This window comes from Nelusetta ayraudi, unplaced genomic scaffold (genome assembly GCF_046127955.1).
Source record: "Nelusetta ayraudi isolate G7.1 ecotype Tasmania unplaced genomic scaffold, CSIRO-AGI_Nayr_v1 ptg000033l, whole genome shotgun sequence".
Taxonomy (NCBI): domain Eukaryota; kingdom Metazoa; phylum Chordata; class Actinopteri; order Tetraodontiformes; family Monacanthidae; genus Nelusetta; species Nelusetta ayraudi.
The window spans coordinates 1,508,771-1,533,319 of NW_027466083.1; the positions used below are offsets into that span (position 1 = coordinate 1,508,771).

A 24,549-nucleotide genomic window follows, 5' to 3' on the forward strand; every position below is an offset into this window, starting at 1 on the left:
TCAGCTGTTCCCCAGGGGGGTGTGCCTTGGTCACAGGAACCAATGCAAATCAGGGGCGGGGTTAAGAAATGATGTCAACGCAGGTTACAAGGACAGACAACAGGTGTGTGCATCAGGCGGAGTGTGCTCTCGGCCCGGCAGCTGCCAACATTTAAGGGTTTTCTCTCCCAGAGCGTCCTGGGCCGTTGGGAACTGGCAGGAGAGATTAAGGTATGTTTATTCTGTCAGCCGTCACCTAGGGGTGTGTCAGGGAAGGCTCGTCGTTTATCATAATAATGGTTATTTCCCCACATTTCACTCATACTTCAATTTTTTTTTCTTTTTTAAAGCACAATGCAATCAGAAACTCATGGAAGCTGCTTGGGTGTGAGCTAATATTTATGTAAAAATAGTGCGTGAATGGAGGGAGCGAGCCAGCAACACAGGGCTAGTCTAGAAAAACTCGTCTGACCAAGCATGTAGCCCTGGAACACACCTAGACCATGTCACATTGTGAGGAAGACACTGCACAGTTTCCAGTCAGGGAACAATCCAAGCAAGAGCTTAACCAGAAGTCATCCTTGGGTTTGTTTTTTTTCAGTCAATTGTGGTAACCAGGTTCACTTGGAAAATGAATTTAAAGACAAATGGCAACATGAGTATTTATTTGTTCAGGCCTGTTTGATTTGAATGGATTGGTTTTTGTTTTTTTTGCAAAACAAATAAGCAGCTTGACTGAATGACGCGGTTAATGCACTTCCTGGTGAAATGCAGGAAGTGAGTGCAATGCGTTGTCTTGTTATTGTGACCTTAGACACCTGCCTTTACCACGGGCCTTAAGCTTGATTGCCTATAATGCTGACAGTGGTATGACCTTAATAATGATAAAAGCTCAAGGTGGCTTTTATCATTATTATGTCAAGGTTTCCTTGTGTTCAAATAATCAGGTTGAGTAAATTCTCACATCAATTATGTTGAAGAAATTAGAAAATGAGAAACATAAAACAAAATAGGACTAGAAGCTTAAAGACATTTAGTTTCCCGATGTACTAATTATTCATTTGTTTTCTATTGCTACTGCTTCAGGTCTGACAATGGCAAACTTTGGTGGGCACGCCATTCCTGGCACTTTCTTCCTGCTGTTAGGCCTCTGGCTAACGGTGAAAAACCTCCTCCGACACTTCTGGAGAACAAAGCAGCCGAAGGGGAGATGCGTCCTGCCACCGGCCTTCAAGAAGATGTGCTACACCGAGGGAGGCCTGGCGGTGTTCGCCTCCTTTGTCGGTCTGTGTCCCTCTCGCAGGCTCCTGTGGCTCCGCGGCCGCTGCTGGTCTCATCCTGGTCGCTCCTCTGCTGTCGTCCCCTCTCAGGTATCATGGTGGAGCAGTTTGTGCCCGACGGACCTCACGCACATCTCTACAACCTTGAGGAAAAAAGCTGGGTGAAGCTGATGAACTGGCAGCACAGCACCATGTATCTGTTCTTTGGTATCTATGGGATGGTGCTGCTGGGCACCACTGCAACCAGCCTGGTGCCGGTCGTCGTCAACCGTCTGGCGCTGTCCATAGCTCTTTTTGTCGAAGGTGAGTGGTGCTCAGAAGCTGGACGTCACGCGTGTGCGTGGATATGTAGGATTCCGATCATCTGAGACTTTTCTGCAACGTTTTCTCAGGGTTCCTGTTCTATTACCACATCCACATGAGGCCCATTTTGGACTCTCACATCCACACCCTGCTGCTGGTGGCTGTGTTTGCCGGGTCGGCCAGCATCATGCTGGAGGTGTTCATCAAGGACAACATCATTTTGGAACTCTTTGGCGGGTGCATGTTCATTCTGCAAGGCTCATGGTTCTACCAGGTGAATGCTGTCACAATCTGAATCTTGGCCTAAATTTTTAGGATGGAAACAAACCGTCACCGTAAATTCTCCACATCTGTTACTTCTGTTCGATTTTGTGCAAATTTATTTGTTTAGAAAGACAAGTATTTGGCTGGTGCAGATGTGAACGCCACTGTTGCGGGCAATAACTCATGTTGTCTGCCAATGTAATTTTGATTCTCTTATCTTTCCTACACATCTAATTCACACCATTTGTGTTTTCAGATTGGCTTTGTCCTCTACCCACTGAGCGGACCAGAATGGGACTTGACGCTACATGACAACGTCATGTTTGTCACCATGTGTTTCTGCTGGCATTTGTCCGTTGCCATGATGATAGTCGCCTGGATCACAGCAGCAGTTTGGTTGTAAGTGACCCGATCACCTCAAGTTTCATAGTCAAAAGATTCAGTCAAAGCATCTTTCTGTGTTGTGTTGTGGTGGTCAAGCTTCATTCCGAGGGAAAGTAAAGAGAATATGAGTTTGAATAAAGTAAAGTAAAGTTAAGTAAAGACACAAGGCCGTGGATGTGCTTTCCATTTGCAAGCATCAACCTGCTGCAAAGAAAGTGTCATTGTTGGATTAGAAATAACGTTTGAACATAAACCTTAGGTCAAGTAAAGATGAATAATTCTAATGTGACAAAACCACTGACTTGGCCACTAGCTGGCAGCTCTGTCCGAGTTAGATGTGGTCGTCTAAGCCTTTATTTTAACTGCTCAGTGTTTAAACAGTAAACACAATTTGCATGCAACACTTGACTTGAAAAGAAAGCACCACACGCTCTTGAGGCAACAAGGCTGTTGAGAAATGTATGTAGGGCAAGTAAAAAGTGCAAGTCCAATCCTTTTTATCAGGTTTTACAAGTTTAGTTCCAGGTCTGTAACTGTTGTACTTGAACCTTGTTTCTCTGTTATTCTTATAGCACCATGAGGCGATTATCAGGAAGAAGGCAGGACGTAGAGATTGGATTACGTAGCACATCCTCCAAAACAAGCTCCCAGAAAGCCTTGCTGGAAGACACAGATGAAGAATAAAATGCATGGCTAAATAGCTGCTGGAAATTTTTACATGTTTTAAAGGTCCAGGGGGTTAAATTTGGTGTGATTTATTTTTTATATTGGTAAAAGCTTAACATACTGCCCTTCAATACGTTAACAGAAGTAATTTGGTTTTCCTATACCTTTAGAACGGTTCTCATATATACAAGAATATAGATAGAGCAGGACTCTTGCTCTAAGTCCGCAGCCATATTGTGCCGCCATTTTTTTCAAGGAAACTCAGTATTTAAGGAAGCCTCCCAGACTGAACTAAATATGAAACGTGCTGTCAGATGGGCTTCCTTAAACATTTTACACACCGGACCTTTAATGAAACTGTATCTCAGTGAGATATTAAATTTTGTACAATTTTCTTTTCTTTTTTTTTTTTTTCATTGGGGTTAAATCAGTTAGAAAATGATTTCCTGCCTGTAAATTCAGTGTTTGAATATATGTCAAATGTTTAAAATAAACACAAAGAGTCACAAGATTTAAATAAGAGCCTTTAGTCCAGCTCACTTCATTATGTACAGTTTAGACAGACAACATCCTGTTGACAACACAATAGTCTAACCAACTACGTTTTTGAGTTTTTGAGTATTTTTTTTTTCAATCACCTGGGCAAACCAAAACAATACTGGTTAACAATTTAGAGGCCCACATGCTTTAATGGAGAAAGTGTTATTCTAAACACTTTCTCCTTGGCTTTGCAGGCATCACCTACATGGAAATAATATACAAGACTAGAACACATGACAAGGAGAAGTTGACTTGTGAGAAGTAGAAACAAACAAAAGAAAAGCCCACTGGCTGGTGTGACTGCATCACTGCTGGGCTGCGGGGGAGGGGTCGGGCGCACATTTGGGCGAAGGTGCTGTTGTGACGACGACGGTGGAGACGGACTTTGGGGAGCCGGTTGCCATGTGCTGCTGAAGCTGCTGCGCTGGAACGGTCTGAATGCGAACCTGAAACACATTAAAGTTCAAACGGTGATCGACTGAAATCCTCTCTTACTGAAACGTGGAAAAATGTTACAAAAAACCCCAAAGCAAACGACAAACAGGAGCTCACTTGAGTGGCCTGTCCCTGCTGCTGAAGCTGCTGGAACTGTTGCGCTGTGACGAAGCTGACTGGTTTGTTCCCTGCGATCAGCTTGGTGCCAGCAGGCATGGTGGTAAGGATGATGTTCCTGCCCAGACTGCTGATACTGATCAGACAAGAAGGAGGTGGTGGGGAGTGAGTATTGGTGAGCAGCAAACAGACAGAAAATTCTAATGTCCAGGGGACTTCTTCCCTCCTCCGCTCAGTTTGGGACACTTCCTGCCCAGCTAAAACTCGTCTTGCACGCTTTGCTTCCCACTCTGGAGCCTAATTAGAACTGGGCAGCCCCTCCCTGCAGCTCCCCCCCTCACTGTGTGGCAATAAGCTGCAAACAGCTGAGTGTCCTACAGAAAAAGTTAAAAAACAGAGGCTTCTTTATCCAGTTTTAGGTCTTCAGCTTACTTAGTTTAGTTTCAACCTTTGTGTTTTCATATTTCCCAATCTGGCAGCACGCACCGATTGGCCAGTTTTGTTGTCATCTCGCCTCATTTGCATTTGTTAACGACAATTAAAAAAAAGTATGAGTTCAACCACACTAAAGTTGTGTTATGTATCTTTCACTTTGTAACAAAAATGAATTAAAATAAATACATTAATAACAGCTTTCATGTTTGATCCTGTAACTACAGTGTTGACACTGCTAAAATAAACAGCAGCTTGCAGTACCTGCTCATTCCATTTCTTTGAATTTTAGATTGATTCTAATGAACACCATTAGATAGGAGAGTGTCCTCAACAGGGAAATATTTCAGTCCCTTGTACAGGAGTCTTACTTTGTATTGAGGCTTCCTTTAACGATGGGCGTGGTCATCACACTCTTGGTCTTCAGCGGTTGGTTCAGGACTGAGAGGGGCACGGTGATGCGTGTAGGTAGTTTGCCCTGTGACCAAGTCAGCGTGTCAAAACAGTGCAGTCAGTTTGTACCATGACGAGTTAAAACCTGAAGTGCCGTCGCTCAATTTTCGAGGCGCCGAGCAGAGCGCTCCGGGTCCGCAGCTTGCCAGGAGCAATGATCGCACCGCAAATTTTAATTCTATGGATTTCGGTCATATGGCCGAATTCCATATCGCGTTTAAAAATATACATATTCTATATATGGATACATCGCCCAGCCCTAGTTCCACACCTCCATTATTGAACAGGTTGTGTAAGACCGCCCCCTGGAGGCCATGAAGCAAACGCGACGCAAACGACAGCCGAAACTGTGCAACGCCTTCCATTACTTCTTTACAAGGACGCTGACATACCGTCTGCGTGGTCACGACTGTGGCCGGCACCTGCCGCACCGTGGCCGTGGCTGTGCCCATGGTCAGTGTGGAGCCCGAGGCTCCGGGCGCCACCGTGATCCCCTTGGCACCGGCCACCACGCTGGCGGCCATGGTCACCACGTTGGCACAACTGGTCACGGTGAGGGGCTTGCTGACCGCCGTGGTCGTCATGGTGATGGTCTGGCCCTGTTTCTGAGGGATGACGCCAAGGCCCGGCATTATCCTGATGGTGGCGCCGCTTTTGTCCGGCGACGACACGGCCGAGAAGGTCCGAGTCTTCTGCTCGCCCACCGCCAGCGTGGGCATCAGGCGTATGGCTGCGTCGCCGGCCGCCTTCAGCAGCGTGGAGGCCACGGCGGGCGCCGCCTTGGAGCTCTGCGTGTCTGCCGCGCAAGACAGAGCGGCGGGCGCCGAGGAGGGCGACGTCACGTGCAGGGTGGCCGAGATGCCCTTGCTGCCCGCCGTGGTGGTGCTCAGAAAGTCCGGGGTGAGCTTGACGGTGGCCACGGGGGATTTGGCCAGCGTGGCCATCATGTCCGGCGTGATCCGCAGCACCGTCTGGCCCTTGGCGTCGGTGGTGATGGAGGACGGCGGCAGGCGGAGGACGTCTTTGCCCTGGATGCGCAGGTTGGTGGCCGTTATTGGAATTCCTGCTCCTCCTGGACCTTTCATCCCCAACTGTCCCGTGATGGACACCTGCAGAGAGCAAAGTGTGCTGCTCACTAACAGGACCTCGGTTCAGTGTTCAGTTCGCACGCAGCCAGCCAGTGGATTAGCGTCAAGGTGGATGAATCAGCAGCTCTTAGCTTTGTTAGCTTCTGATACATTGAAGTCAAAATACAATTTTGGAATATGAAAAAAATTCAAGTGTATCATGGCAGTACAATCAAAGGAATTTGGTTTTCCTATCCTTAGAATGGTTCTTATTTATATACATAAGAACACGCATGGAGCAATAAGGGCCTTGCTCACATGCTGATGCCGTCGTATTCCTAAGGAAGCTCGGTGTGAACAATCCAGACTGCTTGACAGCACTTTTCATAATTAGGGTGACTGCTGGAAAACTGGATGAGGTATCAAGGTTTGGGTGCACAGGCCACCATAGTTCACTGGCAAACTCAGGAGAGGGAGAGTGAGCGCTGCAATCGAAAATGCACCCACTTGCTGTCGCTGTTTCTTCTCAAATACTACACACTTAACCTTGAACAAACTAACAAGCTTGCATCGTGCAGTTCAAGGCTCCGCAATCTCACAATTAGAAATCTCAGTTAAAAAAAAACAAACAAAGGAAAACAAACAAACAACGGGGTTTACCTGTTTGATATTCTGGCTGGAGACTCCTTGCAGCATCGCAGGAGAGGTGGGATTGTGAGCCGGACTGCTGGGAGACACAGTTAGAGATTTGGCCACAGCAGACACGGTCAGAGAGGTGGGCACCTGCACTGGAGTGCTAGCAGGCTGACTCCTCAGAGGCATTGACACCACCGCCTGTCGATGAAGAAAACACACACCATCTTCATTTTAAATTTGCTGTACTAAGATAGAAAAAAAAAAAAAAGCCAACGTTTGTTCCGTTTTCTTCTCTGTTACCTGTGAAATGCCCTTGGCCGCCACTGACACCGGTACTCTGATCTGGTGAGGCGTCTGATGAACCAGCGTGGCCTGCTGACCTGCCACTGAGGAGCCCAGGCCCGACTGACTGGAGACCACCCGGACCTGGGGAAGGGAGCCGGCCGCCAGGTGACTCACTATCCGAGCCGCGTGCTGGGGCGTGGCCGGCTGCGTCGCAGGCGGGGCCGCCTGGCTGCTCGGCAAGATGCTTCCCAGCTGGGGCATCGAGGACGGGGACACGAGCAGAACGCTGAAAAGGCAGCATGAGGCCAGTTCAGAAATCCAAGTCAACCGTGAACCACGACAGTTTGATCTGCTGCTGACATAGAAACACTGAGAAACACTGACCCCGGGCTGGATTTGACTGGATCTGGCGCTGCGCTCTTAGTGGGTGTGGTGACTATGCAGGGTAAAGGTGACTTAGGGGTTCCGGGTGTGTTCAAGGTGGGCGTGGTTGGGATGGGCGACATGGGATTGGAGCCGATGTCCAGTCCTCCATCCAGGCAGCCAGGAGTTTTACTGCCTCCGTCTTTACTGCCTGGTTTCTAATAGTGGAAACAGCCGTTCCGATTTAGGGGCTTACAGCACAAATACAGTGATGACTCTTGAAATAAAATAAAAAAAACAGTCAGAAAAGGAGATTGATGGCAGTAAAATCGAGACTCACAGGCTTGGATGCAGGTTTGGGTTTCTGTTGAAGGGCTTTTCGTGCTTTGGTAGCAGCAGCTTGAGCCTGGTGGATTCTCTCTGTGAGGAAGAAAAACACATTTTGTCATTTTTCTTCATTCTACAGCATGCTGTTGAGATTCTTACAAGTCTAATCGAATCTTCCGCTGCTGCCAAACAAGAGACTTTAGGATCTAAACTCCTCCACAAAGTACAAGGCAGGAGAGCACGTGGCTGCTTACCAAACTCCTCCTGGCTGCGACTGCGGTGCAGGTAAATCCAGAGTTTGCGGCCGATGTCGTACTTCACGCAGGGATCTTTCTCATAGTGAAGTCTGTCTAGCGCCCCGCTAACGACTGTGTTCACCTGAAGGGCAAAGAAGGACTTTAATTGCGGAAAAAAACAACAAGATGATTATAACAACAAAAGAGACGACATGTCAAAACTGGATATAACATAAAGTCGTGTCAGATCTGCACAAAAACAAGTCACCCAGATGGAGCAGCAGAATAAACTAGAGTCAAATATGTCCAACCTGTGCACTTGTGACATCTGGAGCCAGGAACTGTGAATCTTTCAAGAGTTCACAGATCTCTGCTCTCGTTCCTTCGCCGTTGGGTAACCTGGCCGCGGCATCTCGCACTGTAAAACAAAGAGGCTGCTGGTCAGAATCTGGATTTGTTTTCTCTCAGCTGATTAAAAATGCAACAAAGGTTCTGACCCAGCGAGAGTATGGTGACGTATGGCGGCCTGTCGGAGCGGAGCAGCGTGTGCTCTCTGGCCTTGTTGAGAGACATCTCCTTGTCGAAGACGCCTTTGACTGGCCCAACTATGGATTCAAAGCCGTGCATCCTGAAGGTGAAGGCTTTATGCGGCTGATTGTACCTCTGCTGCTCCTGATTGACAGACAACAAAGCACGCATGCTTAAGGAGTTCCTGCAATAAGTTACAAAGGATAACATTTATATAGTGTTGCAAACGGACCTGGATTTGAAAAACTTGACGCTCATCTCCAGTGCTGGGCCGCACCACGTAATCAGTCGAACTGTTTGTTTGGAGATATGAAACTATTAGCGACTAAAATATGGATCTACTTCAGGATGATAATCAAGTAAATGACTTTGTCTTACACTCTTGGTGCTGGAGAAGTAATCTCGAGCATGTCTTCATTTTCAGTCTGTAGAAGACAAATGAAACAGCTTTAAATTTCAGCTTTAAATTTCTGTGACAGCTGTTACTAAATGTCAGAGAACTAAAGAGCTGCGGACAGCCGACAGGTTCAACCACAAACACACCTTGACAACTAGATCTCTGGAGTCCAGCCACAGCTGACACAGTGCGCTGATATCTTTCTCCGTATCCTGAGTGGGACCTACAACAAATGGTCAACATCAATCCTCAATGAGGAAAATACTTCAACGTCTGCTCCGACAACGACTTGAGACATCCGCTCATTCTTACCGATCCACCTCCACTGCTGGGACTCATCAGAAAATTCGACAAATGGAGAAAAACCGCTGGGGAGCGCCATCATGCCATCTGATGAACAAAGATTGCAGGGGGAATAAACACGGCTGCATTTTGTGAAAATGACGACCTCGCGGTTTCACTTGGTGCGTCCGTTGGTGCTCACCTTTCGTCTCTCCAGCAAGAAACTGCAGGGCGTGAAGGACCAAGTCAGACCAGCAGGGGACAGTGGAGAACCACGTGTTCAGGGTGCTGGCTGGACACGACTGCCACGTTAGCACTTTATCCTCGAGCTGAGAGAGAAAAATGGAAATTCTTTGATCCGGAGCCAGAACAGACAACTGGACAAGGACGGAAGGATTTCATACCATCGATGTAGTGGAGAGGTTTTCTGCTCTTAAGATGTTTTCCAACAAGCTGAAAAAGCTTATAGCTATTTCCTCGATGACGACTGGGCTGCTCTGAGTCTCCTCCACAATTCTGTAGACGCAACAGGTTCTTAGACACATAAAAGAGTATTTCTGACATGAGCAAGGCGCCAGACTCACTCCTCCTTTATGTTTGGCAGGGGAGTTGATGGCGTGTTGGGCAGAGAGTTGATGACGTTGGCTGGTGCGGCGGATAAAGTATCCGAAGGTGCAAGAGTTTCAATCGGGTCCTCGGACTCCATCTTTATAGGCCTCATTTTCTTCTTGCGTCTCTCCTCTTTCAGTTTTCTCTTGGGCAGAGACAGCTCAAACAGCGCTGGGAGGAAAGACAAAGGAGAAACATGTCTGGAAAAAGTGCAAATTAGTGTGAACTTTGCCAATACTTGGAAAAACAAAAAGTCTCCACTCACGCATCGTCCCTTTCCGACCGATGTTTGTCCTTGAAAGTATATCTCCGAGATGGATGTCTGACGTCATTAAGTCCGGACGATCCTGAGTTCAACAATGAAAGCTTAGATACAATGAAAACAAAGAAAAAACTAAATCCATGTTTCTTTTCTTACTGGCTGTCGCTTCCTCTTCTCTCTATGGTTTTGCAGCATGATTTTTAAGTCGTGCTCTCCCAAATCCATTTTATCTGTAGAAGAATGATAAGTCGAGTTAAATATTGAATTTATTCTGCTTAAATGAAGAACAGCATTCCATGTTGCAGGTCACTGACCAGTGCTCTTCATGTCTTGGGTGGAGAGGCTGGGAAGAACCCGCAGTGAGACACTGGCTGTGGGGGAGGAAGGGGACTGTGGTGCTTGATTCCACAAAGAAAGGTCTGCAAGCAAATAATTTTTTCAGAGCAGGATGTGAAAAATGATTGTCATGGTGCACATAAAACTTTGAAAGAGGTTTAAAAAATAATAAAAAATTCACAAACCATCATCATCAGATGAGGCGTTGCTGTCTCCACACTCAGCTTTGACCTCCTTTAATATGCGACTCAATCTTCTTTTCACCCTTGGCTCCCGTAATTCAGCATGAGTTTTGGAGGGTAACCTCCTTTTTGGTGGAAAGTCCAGACCATTGTGAACAGCAAACTCAAGGAGTTCCTACAACGGAAACATGTCCAAAATAAATGTACTGTATGTATGCATGTATGTATGCATGTATGTGTTTATGTCTGTTAGAGTTTACCTTTCTAGAAACAAGGATCTGCTTCAACAGCCGGTGGTAGTACTGCTGAACGGAGAACATCTTCCGTTTTCTCTGAGATTTTGCACACAGTTGCCTGTATTTGACCACCTCAGGATTGAAGTAACCATCTGAAGATGACAGAATGACAGACACGGCCGTGAGTTTCAGTCATTTTAGCACAATGTGCTGCCAGGTAAATTGTCAGACAATTAGGACACACCTCTGAAGAGTCTTTGTGCTAGATGAAGGGGGTTTCCAAAGTTAAAATTCCTGTTGTTGAACAGGTCATTGATGGTGCTGTCCTGCTCTGAGATATTGTTGTCAGGAAACTCTGGCAAAAACTGGCGAAGGTGCTGCCTCTGAGAATCTGACAGCACATTATTCCAGGTGCTTTCACTCATCACAGAGAAGAAAATGTCAGGCTGTTGAGAACCAAAATAAAGATAAAATATAAACAACATAGCCAGTGTGAAGGGTCATGCGAGAGCCACAAAAATACCCGGGAGTTTGCAACATTCTACGACTGAAAGACTGGTGAAATAACCTACATCCTCTAGTAGATCCTCTGGCAGTTTCACTCTGCAACTCCCCAGCATGCATTCCTCTGTGATCTGTCCAACATTCTCTTCTTTTGGCTCCAAAGGGTCCGTGAGCATGTCGGGCAGGGGATCCATTCTTCTCCTCTTGGACAACCTTTAGAATGAAACAAGCAAACGAACGAACAAACAAAAACACACTTTAAAGGAGCCAAATAGATAAATCCCGAAGCTATTCACACATTGCATGGAACTTAGTTTTTGTTTGTCATGCAATGTATTTTTTTTTACAGACAGAAAAGTTTTAAAAGAAATAGCTAAGGATTAAACCAAGTCAATGCTTTTGCACACATCATTAGCAACCGTTCACCTAACGCTTCCTGGCCACTTGTTCTTGCGCCTGTGCTAGCAAAACCACTACCCAAAATGTTTCGAAACCGATTTTGATTATAAGACAACCATCAACGCTCTATACGCATAGTGTTAACGATGAGAAAGTTTAAGTAGGTTGGTCGTGAAGGTTAAAAATGCTAGCAGAGCTTACCTGACACTGCTAAGTGTTTTGGAAAAGCAGCGGGGAACGATTTTAGCGATGCACCCGTTTCTTCTTCTACAAATAAACACATAACAAGATGGACGCAATTGCTTCGCGCACTCTACCACCCCCTACAGGAATGTAATGTCTCCGTGTAGGTTTTACCATTTGCTAAGTACGCTTTCTTTTCTTTTCTTTTCTTTTTTTGACTGACACTTTCTTTGTGAAGTGCTTTTCAATGATAATTTCTTGGCTGCTTATGAAGTAGTCTGGTGTAATAAACAAACTCCAAAAGTTGTATTTTTTGCTAGGACCCTTCCCCCCGTAATTTGCAATTTTGCTAACATTGGCACTCTTAATGGGACACGAAATGTAGGTGAGTTTTACACTTTACGTCACTTTAATAATAATAAGAACAACAACCATTTGAGCAATTTGACGAAAATAAATGATGCATGCATTTATGAACAACTATTTCACAAAATGTATGTTTGCTGATTCACAAATTTATCTTGTTTTTAACAACAGTGTCCTGTCATTTCTCAGTCTTGTCTTCCATGCCTGAAAAAGTAACGCAGTTTAAGAAATGTAAGAAATTTCTAATTTTAAGCCCAAGTTTTACACGTACTTACACCATTTTACAGCTGAAACGAGACACTGTGATATTGATCTTCTTAATCATTCATTGAAACATCTAAAATCTTCAACAGTTTTGGCTTTAGTTAGTATCTTACATGCTGTTATCACCCATACGGTGGAAAGCAGTGTTCTAAATACCCAAACCTAACCCTGGAATCCTTGGATCAGCTGTGCTTGCTCCACCTCTTTATGATGTTGTAATGGCCAGTCAATCCCTGTGCCTCATTCTGCAGCCAGGAGAGGCTCAGTGCCCCTCTTAGGCCTCCCCCAAACATTGTCTGATCTTATGCGGTGGGCATAAAGAAACCCGGAGATCTAAAACTGGTCAAATAATTTCTATTTCTCCTAGGTTTTTTACTTTTGATGCCTTGGAAGGATGGCGGAAGGTGCAGACGAGGAAGAGATTCAGTTCCTGCGCACGGTGAGTGATGCTGCCGGTCTCTGTTTAGTTCTCATAAAATAAATAGTCTCTAAATGCAAAAGCAAGCCTTTTTTATATTCAAGGACAGATAAGGGACAGTCAGAAACATTTGCTTTGTCACCTACTTTAGCGTGAGAGCAGACTGACAGCAACAGCTGGCTGGTTTTGTTGGCATTGTTATCTATTATTATCCCAACACACACTTGATTTGTAATAGCTTTGTCACAGAGAAGAAGCACACATGCAGAGCGCAGATTCAGTAATTGATACAGATATAACAGTATTCAGGTCATGGTTAGAGGAAGCCGTGTGATGTCATGTGATAAACACAGAAATATAAGTTCATTAATAGTAACTGGTGTTCAGAACTGCTAGAGTTGTGCTGCAGGTTGCTGGGGGTATTGTCAGGGTTTGTTTGCTGGTGTGGTTTTAGAGATCGCAGTCATTTTACTTCCTCTTGCTGTCGATTTAGGATCTTTGTTTATTTCATCTGGCAAGCAAATAAACTAAAAATAAATAAATAATCCAAAAGATAATTATGTTGTTAGACACCTGTGGCCGACAAAAAAAGATATTCCATTTAAAATGTTCGACTTTAAATATTTCAACAACCAAACAAAATGTGAAGTTGTTGTGTCCCAGATGTTTGTCATTTGTGATTATTTAAAGGAATTTCACATTGATTATTACTATATACTCTGCATACTGTGTGCCAACTCCAAACAGTGTCTGTTCTCAGGTCTTTGCTCTGACCCGTAATTTGGGTGACAACCATTCAAAAGGTAGTTTTCTACATAACTGTGTAATGTGAGCTTTTATGCAGTTAGTTGTTTCATTTGCCACTTTGACACAAAATAGATGTTTATTTTTGGTTTTCATTACTCACTGCTGAGCTATTGTATTTCACGTGTCGCTGTCAGCGCCAGTGCTCTGCAGAAGGACATTGTGGCCTTGCAGCTCTCCAGTTGGTGTAGCGCTGCTCAGCCGTCGTAGAAGCTCCACATGGCGTCACTTTCATTTCACTGGCCTCCAGTAACTCGAGCCCTGATTATCTTTTGACTGTCAGCGGGATCTTGGAGCCAATCCATTTTAAGTTGTGTCATTATATTTGACTGCATGTATGCAGCATGACCCAATTCAGTGTCTGTTTGTTGTTCCGTCTTTCTTTTTTCTTTTTTTAATTTTCAACCCAGAGACTTGTTCTCACAGTCCCATATCATCTTTTCACAGTTTGAACTGCAGCACTTCAGTCAAATATGCCAACAATGTGTCTTAAAGTCATTGTCAGTTGGCTCCTGCTCACCCTGAACTCAGCCGAGTTCTATATTTACTGTTTGAGGATTAACAGGTTCAAAGCGTGGCCCATTTCAGCACCTGCTTACTTCAGTCCCTGTGGGGCTGAAACGCTGCTTCTTTCACACAGAACTGATGGAGGAATTACATCCACAGCGTTCTTAAAATCCCGTCATTACAAACTTTTTCCTGCTGCTCTGTTAACTTAACTAAAACAATTACATGCTTGTTTTTTTTTCCAATGCATGGTGGAAAAAACAGTTAATACAGAAATATTCCTGTGCTCAGGAGCTTTATTGAATTATCGGGTAAGTGTTATCTGGGCCAATTATTTTTTTGTCCCGACATCAAATCCTAAATATCTGACGCCCCCTCCAGAATAGGATGTGTGAACAGCAGGTGGTGTGGCTTGAAATAGAGAGTAGGGGGCTGCATGGGAGTGGCAGGTGTGGTGGTGAGGGGAGTGAGTGACGCACACAGAGAGCCGCAGTAACAGGACAAAAAGAAGTGAAGGTTAGAGGGGCTCGTGTAAAACTTAGCTGTTTTATATATTAATAAAGAATTCCTCATTTAACCTGTTCAACCTGTTCATTTGTAATTACAATTTATGAAACAAAGGAAAAATCATTTACAGTTGTGGTCAAAAGTTTACATACACTTGTAAAGAACATAATGTCGTGGCTGTCTCGAGTTTCTAATAATTTCTACAATTCTTATTTTTCTGTGGTAGAGTGATTGGAACACATACTTTACCAAACATTAATAAAGTTTGGTTCTTTTATGAATTTATTATGTGTCTACTGAAAATGTGACCAAGTTTCACAACTGCATGTCAAAATCAAGCCCAAATTCACACCAGCCACATCTTTTATGGGGTGTACAAGAGCTTAGAAAATGTGTATGATCATCTTTAAATAAACAAATATGTGCCCAGAAGTGTGTGTGTGTGTGTGTGTGTGTGTGTGTGTGTGCGCGTGTGTGTGTGTGTTGCACCATATTGCTGTGCCCATCATAAGTAATTCAAGTGTAAGTAATTTACTTGGAAAAGGTTGATTTTTTTTTTATCAGCAGCGTAATGCTCAGACAAGTTTGTGGTGTGAGGCGTTTCTCCACCGTTAGCCCCTCTTTCTCCAACTTGACCTATTTCACTTCCTCTGCAGGATGACCAGGTCGTGCTGCAGTGCACTGCCTCCATCCTCAAGGAGCAGATCAAGCTGTGTCTGTCCTGCGAAGGATTTGGGAACCGCTTGTGTTTCCTCGAGACCACCTCAAATGCACAGGTAGTTAAAGGACAGCATGCTTGAAGCCTTGAGATGTGTTTACTGCCGTCCCCTGGGTTCTGCTGACTGTCCTGTGTGTGTGTGTGTGTGTGTGTGTGTGTGTGTGTGTGTGTGTTTCAGAACATCCCTCCAGATCTGGCCATCTGCTGCTTCATCCTGGAGCAGTCCCTGTCTGTGCGGGCACTGCAGGAGATGCTGTCTAACACCTCTGTGGATGAGGTCAGACGGAGCAGAATGTAATTATTATTCTGTTGACCAATAATAAATCCACTTGGTATCTTTTCACCAACCTGTTTTGTTTCTTTCCTGATACGATCCAAAAATCCAACCGCAGGCCGTTGATCTGGACAAATGGGTACGTTTGACGGCTCTCACTTATCACAAATATCTTTGTTCAAAACCAGCAGAAGCCAAAGAATAGCTGGCGGCAACACAACTCATTCCTTTGAATAAAACGTATGCCTCCTACATACTTATTGCTAATATTATTTGCATGGAAACATTTTAAATAATGAATTAGTCAAAAGTTGCTTTGTTTTCTGTCTTGTTTGACGCCTTCAGTGGTTTATAGAGCCTCTGTACATTTTATTTACGCAAGAAAATTTTCTCAGTCTTCGCAAGGTGGCGGTCACAGAACCCTGCTGTATGGACACGCCATCCTGCTCAAACACACTCACTCCAGCATGGTGAGAGCTTTTCTCCGTTGCCATTTATCTGCATCTTTAGAAAAAATAAACTTCTGGTCGGGCCCAGTTTATAACTGTAATTGTTTTAGAGTTGTCTTCATCTCAGGACCACTGTGTCCCCTCTTTCCTCTCCTCAGTACTTGAGCTGTTTGACTACTTCCCGCTCGTTGACAGACAAGCTGGCTTTCGATGTGGGCCTGCAAGAAGACTCCACAGGTTGCTTTGCACTTTAAGGTTCTTCAATTCCCGCGCAAGTGTGTGTTAATGCCAAACTTGCACGTCGGTTCCAGGGGAGGCCTGCTGGTGGACCATCCACCCTGCCTCCAAGCAGAGGTCTGAAGGCGAGAAGGTCAGAGTGGGTGATGACCTCATTCTTGTCAGCGTTTCTTCAGAGAGATATCTGGTAACTGTGGTTTTCTCCACTCTGCTCAATCAACTGGCTCCATTGCTTTAAGTGTGGTGTATGATCGCCTGCTCTTTGTTCAGCACCTGTCCTACGCCAGCGGTGACTTGATGGTAGACGCCTCTTTCATGCAAACTCTGTGGACCATGACCCCAGTCATGTCAGGATGTGAGCTGGCCGAAGGTGTGTACCGATTTTGCCCTGTTGTTTTTCAGTAGTTGACGTTTGCACACTGGCCTTGCAGTACCACTCTCTGCCTCTAGGGTTTCTGACTGGGGGGTATGTGTTGAGGCTTTTCCATGGACACATGGATGAGTGTTTGGCCATCCCAGCTGCTGAGCAGGGAGACGACCAGCGCAAGTGAGGATTCAAACATTAGCGATGATATATTATATCACTGTGTTATTTTGTGGCTATAATAAGCAATGTATTTTACACCATTGGCACACAAGCTTTTCTTCTGCACTGAGAGTCACAGGTTCATTATCAATTTAGTAGTTTTAGATATTGTCAGTTGGAGACTTTAAGACAATTCTATTGTTCTTATTCTTTTGCGTCTGTGCAAGTTGATGTGCTGCGCCCCACAAACCTCAGTCACGCTTTCGCCAACTGGTTCTTGTTTGCTTTCAGAGTGGCTCACTATGAAGGAGGAGCTGTGTGCAGTCACGCTCGATCCTTGTGGAGACTGGAGCCACTGAGGATCGGGTGAGTGTCTTGATTTCACAAGAAGTCCTTTACACTCGCACATCCACAAGCAACCGCGCAGTCGGCTGCTCCTTTTTCACCTGTGAACTCCTGTTTGCAGTTGGAGCGGAGGTCACATTAAATGGGGGCAGTCTTTCCGTATCCGCCACATCACCACGGGCCGCTACCTCCTGCTGGATGAAGAGAAAGGGCTGCTGTTGGTGGATGCCGAAAAGGCCAATTCCAAGATGTCCGCCTTCTGCTTCAGAATTTCCAAGGTGGTGGTCACGCTAAATTAGCTCTGCGGTGTATCGCTTACGGTGATTGCAGGGAACGCTAACGTGGCTTTTGTGCACAAATACAGGAGAAAATTGAAGTGGCCCAGAAGCGAGATGTGGAGGGGATGGGAATACCTGAGATTAAGTACGGAGAGTCCATGTGCTTTGTGCAGCATGCTTCTTCAGGACTGTGGCTCACTTATGCTGCTGTGGATGCCAAGTCAGCACGTCTGGGTCCTCTGAAGAGAAAGGCAAGTCAAACATTTCACTACAGGAGGAACATATAGGTTGTTTGTGCGGTGTCGACTATATTCGTGCCTCTTGAGAGCGTTTCATTTGAATTCTTAGGCCATCCTCCACAAAGAAGGTCACATGGACGATGCACTCACGGTGGCTCGATCCCAGACAGAAGAGTCCCAAGCTGCCAGGATGATTTACAGCACAACAGGACTTTTCAGCCAGTTCATCAAGTAATACTCATATTTTTGATTCATGATATATATTTATTTTTGTATTTTTCAGCTGTAGCATGTGTTTTTTTTGTTTTTTTTTAATATTTCTCTTAATAGTTTTTCTGCTCTGTCTCCAGAGGTCTAGATGCGCTAAGTGGGAAAAACAAATCCTCCAACCCTCCATCTCTGCCCATGGACACCGTGGTGCTCTCGCTTCAGGACCTCATTTTCTACTTCAGACCCCCTGAGGAGGAGTTGGAGCATGAGGACAAGCAGTTTAAGCTCCGTTCCCTCAAGAACAGACAGAACCTCTTCCAGGAAGAGGTTAATTTCTCAACGTAGAAGATATAAACCTCTCTCATTTGTGCACGAGGCTCTCATGTCTGCAAAGTGTTGCAGGAAAAAAATAATTTAACAGCGTTTCCAAGTTTTAGTTTAACTGCATAGAAGGTTTTAATGTCTTTAAATATTTCTGTTGTTGCTCATGTGTTTGGTTTATTCTACAGGGTATGATTACTCTTGTGCTGGAATGTGTGGATCGCCTCAATGTCTACAACACGGCAGCCCACTTTTCGGAGTACGCTGGGGAAGAGGCTGCAGAATCATGGAAGGAGATTGTCAACCTGTTGTATGAACTGCTGGGTAGGACTTTATGTTGCTTTGTTTTATGCACTCAACGAGATTTTTAGACTTTTTGGTTTGTGGATTTGATGTTTTAACGTTGAGTGCTTCTCTTATTTTATGAAGCGTCTTTGATCAGAGGTAATCGAGCCAACTGTGCCCTGTTCTGCGATAACCTGGACTGGCTGGTCAGTAAGCTGGATCGTCTGGAGGCATCTTCAGGTGAACAAACCTGGGCTTTTTCATGTTACCATGTTAGCCTGCGCTAATAGTCCAATAGTAACCAAATTCCATCTCGTCCAGGAATCCTGGAGGTGTTGTATTGTGTTCTGATTGAGAGCCCTGAGGTGCTCAACATCATCCAGGAGAATCACATCAAGTCCATCATTTCCCTGCTGGATAAACATGGACGCAACCACAAAGTGAGAACCATCAAATATTAGAAAGATAATATCCCGCTATTCTGAAAAAAAAAATATATGTGAACAAAAAGAATCTTCTTGACTTTTTCTAACCTGCGTACCAGGTCTTGGATGTACTTTGCTCGCTGTGTGTGTGTAACGGCGTGGCTGTCAGGTCAAACCAGAACCTCATCACAGAGAATCTGTTGCCAGGTCGCGACCTGCTGCTTCAAACCAACATTATCAATTATGTCACCAGGTGAGTGAGAGAGAAAAGCTTGAAGGTGAAAAGTTTCCAACCTGCTGCTGAGACGTGCTGCTCTGATTCTTGTTTTCCTCAAAACGCCGCCTCAGCATGAGACCAAACATTTTCCTTGGAACGTGCGAGGGGTCCACGCAGTACAAGAAGTGGTACTTTGAGGTGATGGTTGACCACGTGGAGCCTTTCCTGACAGCTCAGCCCTATCACCTGCGTGTGGGCTGGGCTCTGACGGAGGGCTACAGTCCTTACCCTGGCGGGGGGGAAGGTTGGGGAGGCAACGGGGTCGGGGATGACCTCTACTCGTACGGTTTTGATGGACTTCACCTCTGGTCTGGTAAGGAAAACATTGCAACAGTACTTGCATTTAATTAGCCCCTAGTGAAGTCTCTTTTTGGACAAAACTGATTTCAAGCAATTGATTTTTCAAAGCAGGTCTGGTTTGTATGAATCAAAATTGATTTTGCAGACTTTTCCTTCTTTGCTTCGCTCCCCTGTGGGAAGAAATGAATCAGATTCCATGTGTGTTTTAGACGGTAAAGAATCAAATGCAACGCTGTCTGTGTGTCTGCAGGACGTGTTCCACGTCACGTTGCTTCGCCCAACCAGCACGTCCTGGCAGCAGAGGACGTAATCAGCTGCTGTCTGGATCTGAGCGTGCCCAGTATCTCCTTCCGTATCAACGGCCATCCCGTCCAGGGAATGTTTGAGAACTTCAACCTGGACGGCCTTTTCTTCCCTGTCGTCAGCTTCTCAGCAGGAATTTCGTAGGAGATCTTTCATCATCGCTCAGTCTTTTTACGAGTTTTACCCTTCGTAAAACTCTGACGGATACATATTTCTCTCAGGTTGCGATTTCTCCTGGGAGGCCGCCACGGAGATTTCAAGTTCCTCCCGCCACCAGGCTACGCTCCGTGTTACGAGGCGGTGCTGCCCAGGGACCGTCTGCGCATCGAGCCCATCAAAGAGTACAAGCACGACTTCGACGGCGTCCGCAACCTTCTGGGTCCGACTCAGTCCCTCTCGCACACAGCGTTCACTCCTTGCCCCGTGGACACCATACAAGTAAAGACCCAACCCATCTGCATCCTTACATGCACTTTTTATTTGTTTGTTTTGCTGTGCTGAATTTGTTATTCTTTCAGATCGTACTTCCTCCACACTTGGAGCGCATTCGAGAGAAGTTGGCTGAAAACAGCCACGAGTTATGGGCCGTGACTCGCATTGAGCAAGGATGGACCTTTGGAGCTGTACGTTGTTATTTTTTTTGTTATCTTTTCCACAGCTAATGCATGCAAAACAAATATTATAAAAATCGATTGCTTTATTTCTTTCTGTTCCAGTTTCGTGACGACAACAAGAAGCTGCACCCCTGCCTGGTGGACTTCCAGAGTCTTCCTGAGCCAGAGAAGAACTACAACTTAGCAATGTCAGGAGAGACACTCAAGTGAGTCAGCGCCACTGTTAGCCTTTGGTTATTTTCTGTTGCTGATACACTGAACGAGGCTTGGTGCGACCTGTTTTTCAGGACTCTCCTGGCTTTAGGCTGTCATGTTGGAATGGGTGACGAAAAAGCTGAAGAGAATCTGAAAAGGACCAAACTGCCCAAAACGTGAGCTGCAAGGCATTTCTGCAACTTGTATTGCTTTTGTGATGTTGCTCTTCCTTTCTCAAAATGTCCTGCTATGGAAAAAGGTTGGTGTTGTCTGCTGTAATGAGAAAGTGCTGTTTATCAGTTTCATGCAGACTAATGGATATAAACCAGCACCTTTAGACCTCAACCACGTCAAGCTGACTCCCAATCAGAACACTCTGGTGGAGAGACTGGCTGAAAACGGGCACAATGTGTGGGCCAGAGACCGTGTTCGGCAGGGCTGGACATACAGTATCATGCAGGTACTGCCAGTTTTATTTTGTTTTGATTTGTTTTTCACGAATGGATCCCTTTGATTGTAGTTTGCACCGAGATTCTAATTGAAACTCACATTTTGTTCAGGACATCACGAACAGACGCAATCCTCGTCTAGTTCCATACAACTTACTGGATGAAAAGACTAAAAAGACCAATAGAGACACAGTCTGTGCAGCTGTGCGAACTCTGATTGGATATGGCTACAACATAGAACCACCTGACCAGGAGAGCTGTGAGTTCAAACAAGCACCTACAGGATGTTATTTTGATGCAATCTACAAGAAATATGATTTGTTTTGCTTTCTTGAATTAGGCGGCGATGGTCCAGGAAGCTCTCGTGGAGACAAGGTCAGAGTGTTCAGGGCGGAGAAACCCTATGGCGTCACGCAGGGGAAGTGGTACTTTGAGTTTGAGGCCGTCACAGTGGGTGAGATGAGAGTGGGCTGGGCCCGGCCCAGTGTTCGCGCCGACACAGAGCTCGGTGCCGATGAGCTGGCGTACGTCTTCAATGGTTTCAAGGTCAGTCCAAAACTGGGACCTGTGTGCTGGTGCAGGACTCTGGCGCCTCTGCAATATGAACAGTCTTGTAAGTCCTGAACCGTTGCCTCACAGGCTCAACGCTGGCACGTGGGAAACGAGCCGTTTGGTCGCCAGTGGCAATCCGGCGATGTGGTGGGCTGCATGATCGACCTCACGGAGATGAACATCATGTTCACGCTGAATGGAGAAATGCTGATCAGCGACTCAGGCTCTGAAATGGCCTTCAAGGATATAGAGATAGGAGAGGGTAAGCACAGCCGTTCAGGTAGAGAAACAAAAAAGTTTTGGCACGGGTCTTTTTTTTCCTCTTTTAATTAAAAACATGTCAACGTGTGTCGAACTTCTCCAGGCTTCATTCCCGTGTGCAGTCTGGGCCTGTCCCAAGTTGGCAGGATCAATTTAGGTCAGAATGTCAGCAGCCTTCGTTACTTCACCATCTGTGGGCTGCAGGAGGGATTCGAGCCCTTTGCCATCAACATGAAAAGAGACATTACCATGTGGTTCAGCAAAAGCCTCCCTCAGTTCATCGCCGCGCCTTCCGATCACCCTCACGTCGAGGTGCTTTGTATTCACTGATTACTCAATGAACCTCTGTCAGTACTACACGTTTACTTTGTACTCTCATCTTCTGCCTGGTTCGTTTTTTTTTTCCTTCAGGTGTCTCGGGTTGATGGGACGGTTGAGACCCCTCCCTGTCTCAAGGTGACACACAAGACGTTCGGCTCTCAGAACGCCAACACAGACCTGCTGTTCTTCAGACTCAGCATGCCGATCGAGTTTCACGAGACCTTCAAGGTCCCGGCAGGGACCACCCTCCTCACCCGAACCCTCACCATCCCCGAGGAGGAGGTCCTGGAGGTGGACCCCGACTCCGACTTTGAAATCCTCAAGAAGTCGGCCAGTCGCAAGGAGCAGGAGGAGGAGAAGAAAGAGCCGTCGGTGCCTAAAGAGATCCCGGCCCTAAAGAACGGCGAGAACGAGAAGGACGCCTCAACGGAGAAAAGCAAAAAGAAAGGGTAGCGAGTTGATCCTAGCTTGGAAAGTGTTTTGAGGCAGAATTTTCACACGCACATTAAAAACCCCTCCTCTATTCCCAGATTCCTGTTCAAGGCGAAGAAGGCTGCCTTGATCGCTGCGCCCCCCGTTGTGCCCACCATGCCCCGCTTGGTGGAGGACGTGGTCCCAGACGACAGGGATGATGTCGACATCATCCTCAACACCACCACAGTACGACGTGAAGTCGGCTCTCACATATTAACATATCACCTCTCTGCACTTGTAACACATCTACATGTAAACACTTTCAGTGGGTGAATCGAGAAATGAGGAAAACTCTAACGGCCTAACCAGCGTCGTTCCCTCCGCTCTTCCTTTTCCAGTACTATTACTCTGTGCGAGTGTTTGCGGGCCAGGAGCCAGGGGGTGTGTGGGTCGGTTGGATCACGCCGGACTACCACCAGTACGACCTTCACTTTGACATGAACAAAGTGAGGAACGTAACTGTCACCGTCGGCGACGACAAGGGCAACATCCACGACAGGTACGCTTCTACTTTCAGGCCAAAAAAAAGAGCTTCTGTCTTTTTGTCAAGCGTGACAAAGATGAAAGAGTTCTGCTGCTGCCCTGTCCTGTCTTCAGCATCAAACGCAGCAACTGCTACATGGTGTGGGGAGGAGAGTTCAGCAACTCCCAGCAAACACGAGTCAGTCAGGAGGACTTTGTGATTGGCTGCCTTGTTGATCTGGACACTGGACTCATGACTTTCACGGCAAATGGAAAAGAAATCAACACTTTTTACCAGGTACGGCATGGTAATAAAACCTTGCTCTTTGTAAGGCGTGGCTGCTTTATGACACCATCTCTTTCTTTCAGGTTGAACCAAACACAAAACTCTTCCCGGCACTTTTTGTCCTCCCCTCCAGTCAGAATATGGTTCAGTTTGAACTTGGCAAGCTCAAGGTCAGTCTTTGCACATGAGTAGCAAAAATCACAAATAACACATTAAGATGCACTTGCACTTTAAAGGGCCCATATTATGACCACTTCCACTCCAGTCAGGCAGCATTGCGTTATGTGTTCGCATGTTCAGCAAGAGTGGAGCAAAACTGGTTGGAGGTGTTGTTACTATTCTGGGTATCAGCCAAATATCTGCCCTTTGTGATCTTTTTTGCTTGTCTTGCCCAGAACATCATGCCAATATCAACCGCCATGTTCCGGAGTGAACGCAAGAACCCGGTGCCCCAGTGCCCTCCCCGGCTGGACGTCCAGATGTTAACGCCGGTCATCTGGAGCCGCATGCCCAACAACTTCCTGAGCCCAGAAACGGGACGTGTCAGCGAGCGACTGGGCTGGCTGGTGCGCTGCCAGGAGCCGCTCACCATGATGGCCCTCCACATCCCTGAGGAGAACAGGTCAGGACCGGCAAAACCTGGGTGCACTGTTGAAAGTTCCATTGGGTTTTCCTCGTTAAAACCAAACGATTCGTTCTCGAATCCTCCAGGTGCATCGACGTCCTGGAGCTCTCGGAGCGCATGGACTTGCTGAAGTTCCACTACCACACGCTGAAGCTGTACGGCTCTGTGTGCGCGCTGGGGAACAACCGCGTGGCTCATGCTCTGTGCAGCCACGTGGATGAGTCGCAGCTCTTCTACGCCATCGAGGACACCTACCTTCCCGGACCGATGAGGAGCGGCTTCTACGACCTGCTCATCAGCATGCACCTGGAGTCCGCCAAGAGGAACCGCCTGGGAACCAACAAGGAGTTCATCATCCCAATGACGGATGAAACGCGCAGCATCACTCTGTACACAGACAAGTCTTGTGCGTTACCTGGTGTCGGCCTCACGACATGCCTGAGACCCAAACTGCATTTCTCCTCTGTTGGTTTTGTTGGAACAAATCCAGACATCTACACGCTGAGTCCCGTCGTCCCTCTTCAGGTGAGCTTTCATTTTTTGGTTCTTCTATTGGGAATGTAAAGTCACAA

General features: G+C 46.1%; 3 protein-coding genes across 4 annotated transcripts in view; 2 read left to right on the forward strand and 1 right to left on the reverse strand.

The window, feature by feature from the left end:
- The first annotated feature begins 66 nt into the window (after window positions 1-66).
- Window positions 67-3,398, forward strand: tmem45b (transmembrane protein 45B). 2 transcript variants are annotated; one of them, XM_076031497.1, is made up of 6 exons: window positions 67-210; window positions 1,066-1,263; window positions 1,350-1,562; window positions 1,652-1,836; window positions 2,083-2,225; window positions 2,783-3,398. In XM_076031497.1, the coding sequence occupies exons 2-6, from the start codon at window positions 1,074-1,076 to the stop codon at window positions 2,892-2,894; spliced, it is 843 nt and encodes a 280-aa protein (XP_075887612.1). In that variant the 5' UTR covers window positions 67-210; window positions 1,066-1,073; the 3' UTR covers window positions 2,895-3,398. The 2 variants fall into 2 exon arrangements, with proteins under 2 accessions (XP_075887612.1, XP_075887613.1); XM_076031498.1 differs by lacking the exon at window positions 67-210 and adding an exon at window positions 614-756.
- Window positions 3,267-11,728, reverse strand: nfrkb (nuclear factor related to kappaB binding protein). Its single transcript, XM_076031495.1, has 26 exons — window positions 11,704-11,728; window positions 11,172-11,316; window positions 10,844-11,045; window positions 10,624-10,751; window positions 10,367-10,538; window positions 10,160-10,264; window positions 10,002-10,075; window positions 9,849-9,930; window positions 9,559-9,754; window positions 9,379-9,490; window positions 9,177-9,303; window positions 9,005-9,082; window positions 8,839-8,915; window positions 8,674-8,720; window positions 8,528-8,588; window positions 8,265-8,439; window positions 8,079-8,185; window positions 7,786-7,909; window positions 7,545-7,624; window positions 7,226-7,422; window positions 6,857-7,127; window positions 6,581-6,754; window positions 5,246-5,962; window positions 4,772-4,878; window positions 3,969-4,104; window positions 3,267-3,862 (listed from the first exon to the last, which is right to left on the reverse strand). The coding sequence occupies exons 2-26, from the start codon at window positions 11,295-11,297 to the stop codon at window positions 3,722-3,724; spliced, it is 3,816 nt and encodes a 1,271-aa protein (XP_075887610.1). The 5' UTR covers window positions 11,298-11,316; window positions 11,704-11,728; the 3' UTR covers window positions 3,267-3,721.
- Window positions 11,729-12,528: 800 nt separating this feature from the next.
- Window positions 12,529-24,549, forward strand: part of LOC142891732 (ryanodine receptor 1-like) — a 40,396-nt gene continuing 28,375 nt past the window's right edge. The window contains exons 1-36 of the mRNA XM_076031500.1: window positions 12,529-12,754; window positions 15,208-15,327; window positions 15,448-15,546; window positions 15,662-15,682; window positions 15,939-16,013; window positions 16,151-16,229; window positions 16,304-16,416; window positions 16,500-16,599; window positions 16,680-16,776; window positions 17,047-17,121; window positions 17,222-17,378; window positions 17,465-17,629; window positions 17,727-17,848; window positions 17,968-18,154; window positions 18,337-18,472; window positions 18,578-18,673; window positions 18,755-18,873; window positions 18,978-19,111; window positions 19,207-19,448; window positions 19,686-19,878; window positions 19,960-20,176; window positions 20,257-20,361; window positions 20,455-20,558; window positions 20,640-20,723; window positions 20,848-21,007; window positions 21,108-21,255; window positions 21,337-21,542; window positions 21,636-21,810; window positions 21,913-22,121; window positions 22,221-22,579; window positions 22,661-22,790; window positions 22,943-23,103; window positions 23,202-23,364; window positions 23,436-23,522; window positions 23,748-23,974; window positions 24,064-24,502. Coding sequence (XP_075887615.1) covers window positions 12,710-12,754; window positions 15,208-15,327; window positions 15,448-15,546; window positions 15,662-15,682; window positions 15,939-16,013; window positions 16,151-16,229; window positions 16,304-16,416; window positions 16,500-16,599; window positions 16,680-16,776; window positions 17,047-17,121; window positions 17,222-17,378; window positions 17,465-17,629; window positions 17,727-17,848; window positions 17,968-18,154; window positions 18,337-18,472; window positions 18,578-18,673; window positions 18,755-18,873; window positions 18,978-19,111; window positions 19,207-19,448; window positions 19,686-19,878; window positions 19,960-20,176; window positions 20,257-20,361; window positions 20,455-20,558; window positions 20,640-20,723; window positions 20,848-21,007; window positions 21,108-21,255; window positions 21,337-21,542; window positions 21,636-21,810; window positions 21,913-22,121; window positions 22,221-22,579; window positions 22,661-22,790; window positions 22,943-23,103; window positions 23,202-23,364; window positions 23,436-23,522; window positions 23,748-23,974; window positions 24,064-24,502 — 5,349 coding nt within the window. The 5' untranslated portion in view covers window positions 12,529-12,709. The remainder of the gene's footprint in view (window positions 12,755-15,207; window positions 15,328-15,447; window positions 15,547-15,661; window positions 15,683-15,938; window positions 16,014-16,150; window positions 16,230-16,303; window positions 16,417-16,499; window positions 16,600-16,679; window positions 16,777-17,046; window positions 17,122-17,221; window positions 17,379-17,464; window positions 17,630-17,726; window positions 17,849-17,967; window positions 18,155-18,336; window positions 18,473-18,577; window positions 18,674-18,754; window positions 18,874-18,977; window positions 19,112-19,206; window positions 19,449-19,685; window positions 19,879-19,959; window positions 20,177-20,256; window positions 20,362-20,454; window positions 20,559-20,639; window positions 20,724-20,847; window positions 21,008-21,107; window positions 21,256-21,336; window positions 21,543-21,635; window positions 21,811-21,912; window positions 22,122-22,220; window positions 22,580-22,660; window positions 22,791-22,942; window positions 23,104-23,201; window positions 23,365-23,435; window positions 23,523-23,747; window positions 23,975-24,063; window positions 24,503-24,549) is intronic.

What these genes read in the sequence shown, in the direction of transcription:
- tmem45b (XM_076031497.1), top strand. Translation starts at nt 1,074, where the DNA reads ATGGCAAACTTTGGTGGGCACGCCATTCCTGGCACTTTCTTCCTGCTG. An exon ending in GGTGTTCGCCTCCTTTGTCG is followed by an intron (nt 1,264 to 1,349) that starts GTCTGTGTCCCT and finishes GTCCCCTCTCAG; the next exon opens with GTATCATGGTGGAGCAGTTT. An exon ending in CATAGCTCTTTTTGTCGAAG is followed by an intron (nt 1,563 to 1,651) that starts GTGAGTGGTGCT and finishes ACGTTTTCTCAG; the next exon opens with GGTTCCTGTTCTATTACCAC.
- nfrkb (XM_076031495.1), bottom strand. Translation starts at nt 11,297, where the DNA reads ATGGATCCCCTGCCCGACATGCTCACGGACCCTTTGGAGCCAAAAGAA. An exon ending in AGATCCTTGTTTCTAGAAAG is followed by an intron (nt 10,539 to 10,623) that starts GTAAACTCTAAC and finishes TTTCCGTTGTAG; the next exon opens with GAACTCCTTGAGTTTGCTGT. An exon ending in CCAAACCTGCATCCAAGCCT is followed by an intron (nt 7,423 to 7,544) that starts GTGAGTCTCGAT and finishes TTCCACTATTAG; the next exon opens with AAACCAGGCAGTAAAGACGG.